The 10,688-nt window shown below is 39.2% G+C and overlaps 1 protein-coding gene across 1 annotated transcript; it reads left to right on the forward strand.

Moving 5' to 3' along the window:
* The first annotated feature begins 3,851 nt into the window (after positions 1 to 3,851).
* Positions 3,852 to 8,416, forward strand: LOC593151 (zinc finger protein 729). The gene has a single exon (XM_011668744.2). The coding sequence runs from the start codon at positions 4,150 to 4,152 to the stop codon at positions 7,843 to 7,845; it is 3,696 nt and encodes a 1,231-aa protein (XP_011667046.2). The 5' UTR covers positions 3,852 to 4,149; the 3' UTR covers positions 7,846 to 8,416.
* The last annotated feature ends 2,272 nt before the right edge of the window (positions 8,417 to 10,688 follow it).

Consider the following 10,688-nt stretch of genomic DNA (forward strand, 5'->3'; position numbering starts at 1 on the left):
AGTTCAACACAGGCTGGCATAGGCAGTCGTTCTGTCTCTATAACCGGAGGTCTAGTGGAGCCAGACGTAGTCTCAGTGGAACAACCGACGATTATAGAGACTGAAGCTTTCGGTCTATGTGAAGAAGAGCCTGAGGCTGAGGTTATCAAAAAGCCCGGGTCAAAAAGTTCTTTCTCCTTTTTTATATTCCATCTTTTCATAGTCTAGTCGGCTTTTTGCACGAGAACGAGGATGGAGAATTCGAAAAAAAAATTCTTGAACTTGTATCATAAAAAAAGATTATGGTTTGTACGATTTACATGTACTACAATGAGCTTGCGTGCTTAGTTTTGTGAGTAACTAATCTTTGCTAGTCAATGCTCTCTGAAGGAACAGGACGAGATTGCGGTCAAACAAGCAACAGAAGATCGCGAAATATCTGGTATTATTGAGCAATTTGAGAAAGAAGAGACAGGTAAATTATCAATGCCACAGTTAAAGTACCGGTACGGCCACATAAAATACATTCTAACAGTTAGATCTAATTGGATGACGATCAAATTCGGGCAAAATTAACTTGCTTGGTCCCGTCCGTTATGTTTTGTGCTGGTAGTAAATTCTTTTCCTACACACAAACAAGTTTCAAAGGATACTAGATCTAATGAAAAATGCTATTATACATGGAAACGAAAATAACTTTTCGTATTGCCAATTTGATACTTACTTTACGATTATAGCGATTAGTTTATTATTCTGAAAATTGGGTATTAAGTCGATCTTTTTCTGACTCTTTTGTGCTTTGTTTTGTTGTGATCATGTTTGTGTTGTTGAGTTGTTGCAGTTTTGTTTTTGTTTTTGTTTAAGGTGTTTGTTTTTGTTGTTGTTGATATATTGGGAATCCACTTTTATTTCCCTTTTCCCCCTTGTTCATTCAGATGCTGTGATGAGATTTTTCAAATTTCCTACTGATATCATCTGCAGAACAGATTAATCTCACATAAAAAATGGGTAAGAACTAAGTAAGATATATTTATGATATTGTATTCTCATTCTTGTTCTGTTTCAAGGCAATGTAGTTATACACCTACCAAGAGATGTAAATGGAACCTGCCAGGAAGAAATTCCTTGAAGGCGAGAGCGCCATACTAGGAAAACTCAGCAAAAGTCAGGGAAATAAGGTACATGAGGGAATTATACTGGATTCAAGCCTTTTATTAACCGGGCGCCGGGCGATTTTTACCCTACGGTCCCTGACTTTTGGCGCCCGGTAAGACAGGGAAAATGAGTACCGGGCGCCGGTCATTTTTTATTTCTGGCGCCCGGTCTGGGAGAATTAACATTTTCTGTTTCATAAACTTCCACATGTCTAGCACTAAATGTTCACAAATGTGACAAAAACTTACTTGATACAAGTTAAACGTGGACTGAATGAACCCTAACAAATCATTATAATGAGAATCCTAATTAAAATCGCCCAGAAACAATTGCAGCACGAATACGAGCGGCCGCTATTTCCTACTCCTAGCGGAGAACGGAGCACACAATACAGGGGATGTACACCACTCAAAGACGAGCGCATTTCCCCAGCCCAGGCCATGCATACACACACAAATGACATCAGTGCTGTACTGCAGTACACACACAGTGTCAGTACAAGAAAGTCTCAATGTAACTTCCAAAAATCCATCCGAAAAGCCAAATTTTGCTGTCAAAAATGCGGAATCGGAGCCATATTTCCAAAGCTCACGGGGGTTAAGCTCAGTTTTAAGAAACAGTTTCATCAAAATAGCGCTAAAAATCAAGAAATCAGCGATTTTGTTACCAGTTTTTTTGCCTATCGCATGCCCTTCGAATGTAATGGTATCTTCAAAAAAGCAAATGAAAATCAAAACACCGGATCTGCTGATGCATTGACTTTATGTACAAAGTTGATTGCAACTCCAGACTTGCCTTGATTCAGCGGCCCTCGTACTCATTGACTAAAATTCTGTGATGTTTTGAATAATGGACTTTTCTGATAAAATAGATCTTTTTTTTTTAATTTTCTAATTATTATTACATTATTATTATTATTATTATTATTATTTTTTTTTTTTTAAGTGACAGGTCGGTCGTTCTCAATGATTAAATGCGTTTTTATTCAAAGAAACATGAATGCAATAGCATTTTATAGGGAAAATAACAAAAACGTAAAACAGGCATAATCTTTTTTTTTCACCTAAAATATGTTTTTTCAAGCTGAATAATATGTTTTTTTGAAAGCGACAGGTTGGAAGCTCTGCATTGTCATTATAGATCTGGTTTTTCTTAAATATTTTTTTATAGAAATAATTTAATTCCCCCCTTCCCAACATTTTTAAATTTTTGACATTTAACGGCATGAAAATAGTATTAAACATAAACTACAACTACAAATGACAGATTTATCTAAGGTATGAGTGATTTAATATTAGAGTGCTCAAAATTTAAACTAGAAATTAAACTACCGTATGTATAAATAAAAGGTAACGTTTAACAAATAATTTAAAAGAAAACGGTACATATTTTCATCAATTTTGGAAACGGCTCCTGGTCCTGGAAAACGGCTCCCGGTTCTCTAAAAAAAATACGGACCGGGAGCCGCTTTTTCAGATATTTGGCTCCCGGTCTGCTTTGACTTAATAAAAGGCTTGACTGGATTACTTGCACAGAAATATGTGCAAATTTATTGCCCAATTGGTTGCAAATTATAATTTTGTCACACAGAAGAAGTATAGAAGGACATTGTTAGGATATTGAGCTGGTAAAGACATGTACTATCTTGATTTGGCTTAAAGATAAAGTTGAGTTTTGGTCATGCGATTGCATTGAGAAAGAAACGTTGTGGAATCAATCATAAAAAGTTGATCATCTAGTTCCCCAGAACTCAACCTTCTCTTTAGCGCTATAAAGAAGCTACTGTTATTATTCTTTATTATACGTGTAGAGTGAAACGAGGTAACCACTTGTATATAGAAAGACCAGATTGTGGAACCCTGTACTAAAGCAACCTGTACAGACAGACCACTTGGTCATGAAGACTTTATATGTTGTCTCCCTTCAGCAGTCAGCTGTATCACTTTATTACATTTTGTATCTCTGCCAAACTCCAGTCCAACCTATAAATTGTTTACTCTCCTGATTAATGGTAATGAGTTTTTCTCTTTGTTTTGTCATTTCTGTGTTCAGGAGGATGACTGTTTCACCACACCTGACGAGACCAGATGTAGGTTGAATATATGGGACTATTACTTCAAGGAACCCTACCTGACCTTAAATATCTGGGACTATCACTTCATTGAACCCGACCTAAACTTTAATTTCTGGGACTATTTCTTCATTGAACCCAACCCAAACTTCAATATCTGGGACTATCACTTCAAGGAACCCTACCTAAACTTCAATATCTGGGGCTACATGTGTTACCTCAATGAAACCTACCTGAACTGCAATATCAGGGACTAATACTTCAATGAACCTATATAGACTTCAGTATCTGGGACTACTACATCTTGGTGTCTCACAGAAGGTCAGCATAGAATAACAACAAATGCCGAAGTGTGGTAGCAGTCCTTTCTTGATAGCATGGGCGGCAGTGCTGTTGACCTTTATTGTGGAACCTACTTTTGTAACAATCAAACTATAAATTCAAAAGGTGTCCATCAATGATGTGAATCAACTCCATGGTTTAGTCAGTGCTTCATAGGTTATGGGTATTTGTTCGGAGAGTCACTCAAAAAGAATTGATGATCATGAGTCTGTTGAATGGAACTATTTACAAGTTATTTTAGCTGATAAGGCTCAACAACATGCATGGTTATTACTGCCATACCGGTAAACATGAGTTTTGTCGTTCTGGTAGTTTTTATTCTCAGTTCTTGATTTCTGTTTTCATCTTGACTTTTGAAAGTATGTCATCTGAAATCAAAGTAGGCTTATTGTTTGTATGATCCTTCAGAGATTTCATTCAGTATTTTGTTCACAAGTCACTGTTATATATTTGGTAATATCATTCACTTACATAAGATGAACATTTCATTGACTTCTCTAACCCTTGCAGATCACAATATGACATAGGAGGAGACTTTGCTATCGTCTTCATGAGTAACATTCCTACATGTCTGCTCTACAAAAAACCTTTATCTCACCAGGATGGAGACATTATTCAGATGTAGATATTGTCACAAGGCCTGCAACAATAGTCTTCAACTGGAGAAGCATGAGAGAACGCACCAAGAGGAAACAGTCGTGACCTGCAGAGGTTGTGGTGAGCACTTTGAAAGCAAGGATTTACTTGCAAGACATCCCTGCACAGGATCTGACAAAGGCAACTTCTGTGCAAAGACGCATGCTACAGATACAGAGCTGCAAGAACATGAGCAGGGACACCTTCGTGGAGTGGAGAAGTTCCAATGCAAACTATGCAACTGCAATTTTGACATGGTCCACGATCTTCAAAGACACTTAGAAATGCACAATCATACCAATAAATACATATATATGTGTCCGAAATGCTCAAAGAGGTTCGAATCAAAGCTGTCTTTGGAATGTCACCTTCAGGAGCACGAGGAAGTGAAGTCAGGCTCGCAGGATCCGTTGAGAGTGATACCAAGTAATGATGCGGTGGATATCACTGGAAGTACAAGGTTAGAGACATTCTTTTGTAATGTTTGTGGACAGACTTTTAATCGGGAGGGACAGTTTCGGCAGCACCTGGATGGACATTTCCAGAGGAACTTGTACGAGTGTGACATTTGCAATAGCAGGTTTGCCGGTCCATTCCTCTTGCAACATCACATGGAGGTACACAGCTCAGCGAGGCCCTTTGTGTGCTCACAATGTGGAACGGGATACAGACAGAAGGAGTTGCTGATGAAGCATTTCAAAATTCATGGTGTACCAAAGATGGACAATCGTGATCAACTCCAAGAGGCAAGTAGCAAGCAAGAAGTGAAGCAGACTGGTGTGTTTATTTCTCATGAAGAGAGCGATGCAAGTGCTCTGATTGACAAAAAGGTTAACCAACACTTGGACAGTGATGGAGCAAACTTTTTTGACTTGCTTCAGACATGTAACAGTGAAGACAGTGAAAGTATCTTTTGGGCATCTCAAGCAGGTAAAGATGATTTCACTAAAATAAATCCTCTGTGTGAGGAGGACTTGCTGTCCCGGACAGCTTTACAAAATGAACAGCTCCATCCAAAACAACTCAGGGAAAACTCTTTGCCCATGTTTGGTGAAGGAGGAGACCAAAGTCCGCCTCTTGCAAAGATGAAAGGCAAAAGAAGGAAGTCCTTTCCGTGTGATATCTGCAACAAAGTGTTTAAATTTAAATCTCATTGTCAGCGACACAGGCGGATACATACAGGAGAGATGCCATTCAAATGTGGGGTTTGTAGCAGGAAGTTCAGGTGGAGGAGCTCACTGGTGACACATGCGTGTCTGAAGTATCGTGGAAAAGATAAACCCTCCACCAGCGATATTTCTCTTGTGCATTCTGCAGAGCATCTGAATGATCACCAACAGGGACATAGTGGAGAATGTGTTCCTGAGGTCAATGGACATGGCGAAGTGACTCAAAATGCCAACGATGGATTCGTCTGTAGTCTGTGTGGAGGGAATTGTGCCACGGAGATCCTGCTGCAGAGTCACACGTGTGTCCTTGATGGGCGTAAGTCTGATCCTCCAACGTCTGAAATTCAAATGCAGTGGCAGAGTGATAGGGTTGATCCCGCGAAGAGAAGTGTGGTGGTGTCCAGCACGATGCCTACAGAGAATAGCCAGTCCATCTTGCCAATGACTGGTGCAGGAACTAACCAAACATCTGATCCTGCTGTTGGCGTAGTGCAACAGAAGCAGCTTCAGGGATCAAGAAAGTGGGGGATATCTTGGAAGACCAGGCAGCCAAGAGTTTCCACTCCGAGTGCAAACACTGCTGTTACCTCACATCCAAGTGCAGTAAAGGAGAGGAACAAGGTGTTTGCATGCGAGTTTTGTTACAAAGTTTTCCTCTGTAAAAATAAATATCTGCGGCACAAGCGTTTACATACAGGAGAGAAGCCTTTTGAATGCGTTAAGTGCAACAGGAGATTCATGTGGGCGAGCTCACTGGCTTCACATAAGAAAACACATGAAAAAAGGGATTTACATGTATATGCTACAAATCATGATGTTATCTCCGTAATTGATTCTGAGCAATCTGATGAGGCAACACTAGAGCAATCAGGCTGGATTCCTGAAGTTAAAGAGGAAAGAGGTTTGGACAAAGCTTTCATTTGCGGGCAGTGCGGAAAGAGTTTCACCTCGGAACACAAGCTGCGATGTCACGCTTCTGTACATGAAGTCCACAAGTACTTCTCACGATCAGCGCCAAGGACTGATACAGGTTTAGCTCAAGTTTCTTACAGGGCTAAGGATGTAACCCCAAAAAGCAAAGTTGAACCAAAGCATAAGGAGAAGAGCCACACGAGGAAGCCTGAAGGCACTATGTCAGAGACAGGTGTGCTTTCGATAAAGCGGAACAGGAGGCAGTTTGTTTGTGAGTATTGCAACAAGGTGTTTAACCATCGCAGCCGGTACGTGCGACACTTGCCTATCCATACAGGTGAGATGGCATACCAATGTAGTCTATGTCACGTGAAATTTAAGTGGAGAAGCTCGCTGGACTCACACAAGAAGTCTCACGACAAAAAGAAAGGAGGAACTTCTAGTGATGACTCTCTTCCCTTCATTGATGCTGAGCAGTCTGGTGAACTCATGCAAGAGCAACCAGATGGAACCCTTGAAGAAAATGAGGGGACTGTTGGAGACGAAATGTTCATTTGCTTGGTATGTGGAATGGATTTTGACACGGAAATGCAACTACAAAGTCACAACTCCACCCATGAAGACACAAAGTATGATCCGATATCTGTGCCAAGAACTGATACAGATGTGGCACAACTTTCTGGTAGAGCGAAAGAAGCACCACAACAGAACAATCCTGAGAAGTACAAGGGGAATGAAAAGCCCCACACAGGAAGGATTGGTAACCCTTTAGAAACAGATAAATTGCATAAGCAAAAGAAAATAATTAAAAACTTTGAATGTGAAGTCTGTAGCAAAGTGTTCCGTATAAAAAACAATTATCATCGGCACCAGCTTTTGCATACAGAAGAGAAGCCATTTCAGTGTGACCAGTGTGAAAAGGCATTCAAGTGGGGAAGCTCATTAGATTCACATATCAAGTCTCACAACAAAAAGAAAGGACCTACTTCCAGCTCTGACTATGTGTCTCTCATCGCTAACGAGCTGACCCAAGAGCACTCCGAACCGATCCCTGGGTGTAGTCAAGATGAGAAGTCCGCAAGCACTTCTCTGAAACCGTTTGTTTGTCCCCAATGTGGAATGGATTATGTCTCTGACTTGGAGCTGCAGATTCACATGTATATACACGGAGATGAGGCCTATCTCCAGAGAGTCCAGACACAAAAGCGTATGGATGGGACTGACCCTGAGAAAATTGATAGACCCGTGATGCAAACAACCCAACGTCCTACAGCCAATGTTCCACCTCACCAGGTACATGAGCCAGAGAGTAGAGGGATCAGGTCTACAGAGAAGTCTGGTACTAGTGGTAGTACTACCTTGGAAAGAGGTACAATGCAGAAGCAGACGAGCAAGAACTATGTGTGCGAGATCTGTGGGAAATCATTCGGCAGTTCGAACCACTATCGGCGTCACATGCCACTACACACGGGTGAGGTGCCGTATGAGTGTGAGAGATGCAACAAGAAATTCAAGTGGAGAAGCTCGCTGGATTCACACAGAAGATCACATGCACGGAAAGATGCTCTTACTGATGTATAGTTCAGTCAATCCATGAACTTTAAAGCCCGTCTGTACTAGTTTGGCCAGGGGGGATTAGACCTCCCTGCAAGGTCACTGACAAGTGTCTATCTCATCAAATCAGCTCTCAATTAACATAAGAAAAAAAGGATCATGGGGAACATGGTCACCTATGCATTGTTTTCTAGATAGAGGGAGCAAGTAGTACAGTGGGGCTTTAAAGATACAGAGTATGATTTGTAAGAAGTGTTGGCAGTACCTTTGGCATGTCTTTCCTATAATTTTCATTTTTAAGAAGGGCATCTGCCCAATCAACAACCAACCATCATTTTTCATCCTCTGGATTTACCCATATACAGTTTACCAGGGTAGGCATACTCACAAAATTCAAATATATATGCAGCAGGATGGCCCACAAAAAATTCAAACATTTAAAATTGAAATGTGGAAGGAGTATGAACAGATGTGTATGAAGCGCAAAGTCTCTTCTGCCCAGGGTACTGGGGTGCTTTTCACAAAACTTGTCACAGGTGACAAATGACAGTTTTTGTTATAAGCTACTGAAATCCTTGCTTCTGATTGGTTGATCAGCAGATTTGTGACTGATTTTTGTCATTTGTCATTGAAAAAAGGCTTTGTGAAACAGGTCCCAGGGCTCTAGGATCCTTATTTGCCCTCTGGTGCAATCTGAGCTATATTTTGGAGCATTTTCAATTAATTTCGTGACTAATATTACAGGAATTTTTTTGGTTGGAAAAAAAGTTTAACTGGTCTCTTATTTTAAAACCTGTAATTTCAAAATTCAAACCTGTCACTGTTAATGTTGATACCCCTCATGGACCACCCTGGTGCAGTCTTTTCCCAGGCAGCTCCTGGACATCCCATAGAATCGTGGGTTAATTCTATAACACATATGTCAATGAGATGTCCAAGAAGTTAGACTTCTCAAGTTAGATGGTTTCAAGAAATGGGCCCCCTGGAGTTCAATATTTTGAGGGTCTGTATGCAAGGCTCTTTTGTGTACCCCCCCCCCCTTTTTTTTTGGGGGGGGGGTCTAGAGTTGATATTAAGGGCCATGTCCATCATGTACCCCTGTATAAAAAAAGACTGTATGCTTTCTTAGCAGTCAGGTAAAATAACCACCACTGTAAGTAAGGATAAAGATTTTGTTATGCTAGAAAATATATCATTTGTGTTTGTGTGTCTATATAAGGGTTAGAGATACATGCTCCATAGTAGTTCTGAGATAAGGTCTCAATGAATCTGCCTTTCTTGCTCAAATTGGTAGCAATACTTGTATGTTACACCCTTTCTTAGTTTAAGAAATAACCATGTATATTAGAAAATCGACATGGAATTGCCAATTTGATCACGGAAAGTGATTTCATTGTGTATTTCCTCTATATAGATTATAGACACTTCAGTGACTATTGTTTTATCAAATCACTCCTAATCATGAACAACTCAATTTTCAGCAACAGAAATGGACTCATATTTTGGTGTTGGATCAAAGATTATCAAATTATATATTCAACTCTCTGGATCGCTTCTATGTTAAATGCACATTATATCATGCTATTGAAATTATTTGTTCATTTTGGTTGTTAACATTTTTCCCATTAGCACTTTAAAGCTAAGGAAAACTTATGTTACTGGAAATTTGGAATGTTCCTTTCCCTCCTAATCGAACCTAGTTTGATCAATTTTTCAGAGTATCTTTTTTATTGATATGTTTGAACGCAGTAAGGAAGGGAAACAAGAGGTTGTTGACTGGAATTTAGTAAGCAGTATATAGAGTGGTGAAGTGTGACATCATCAAAAATCTAATTTTAGAATTTCTCAATTTTTTCTTCATTTCCGAAAGAGCATAAAAAATAGTGTCCAAATGTCGAAAACCAATTGAATATGTTAAGTATTGTCTTAGATAGGACCATCTGATTAAATATACTCCCCATAGGAGCTCAGTGTTATATGCTCTGGCTCCTAACCACTAGGAGCCAGAGCATATAACACTGAGTTCTCATAGGACATATATTTATTCAGATGGTCATATCTCAGCCAATACTTAACATATTCAATTGGTTTTCGACATTTGGACATTATTTTTTATGCTCTTTCGGAAAATGAAGAAAAAATTGAGAAATTCTAAAAATAGATTTTTATGACGTCACAGCTTCTGTACACTATACAAGGCCTGATGTGAGAAAATTCTTCTTTTCAAATTTTGTAATTGGTACCTGGAACAGTTTGCCAGAGGAGGTGGTATCAGCACCTTGTATGAATTCTTTTATTAAGCAACTCAATAGACACTTAAATAATGCTGTTTTTGTTTAGGAATTTGATTAAATTGTTAGTGAGGGGAGTGTTTCACAAAGATCCTATTAGTTGAACTTATCTCTTAGTTGGGCTTAACAATTATGAAAAGCTGGTAACATCTTCGAAAATATTTTGTAAAAGTTATTTTAAAAGGCATAAAATGTTGATTCAAATCATTCATATTTTCTGTTATCAAGGAGATTGCTCTTATGTGGAATTTATGAAAAGTCTAAAATACTTGAATTTCTGCTTTTTTATATATTTCATTTTGAGGCTACAAATGGCTCTCCTTAATTTTTAAGTCCAACTGAGTTACGTTCTACTTCGGATCTTTGTGAAACACCCCCCTGGTATGATGGTATATCTTACTTGTGTCACCCTTGCATTGTACTTCATATACTCATTGGTCACAATCCTAGCATGATTTTTTTTCCGATTAGATTTTCCATCTGAACCACACCTTCTCCTTCGGTGGTATAATAATGTCCTTTGGCAAGACTAAGTAAAATAGTACCTGGCAAGAATTATTTCCTTCAAATGCTAATTTT

The sequence above is a fragment of the Strongylocentrotus purpuratus genome, unplaced genomic scaffold (genome assembly GCF_000002235.5).
Source record: "Strongylocentrotus purpuratus isolate Spur 01 unplaced genomic scaffold, Spur_5.0 spur5_scaffold_16, whole genome shotgun sequence".
Classification (NCBI taxonomy): domain Eukaryota; kingdom Metazoa; phylum Echinodermata; class Echinoidea; order Camarodonta; family Strongylocentrotidae; genus Strongylocentrotus; species Strongylocentrotus purpuratus.

What these genes read in the sequence shown, in the direction of transcription:
- LOC593151 (XM_011668744.2), top strand. Translation starts at nt 4,150, where the DNA reads ATGGAGACATTATTCAGATGTAGATATTGTCACAAGGCCTGCAACAAT.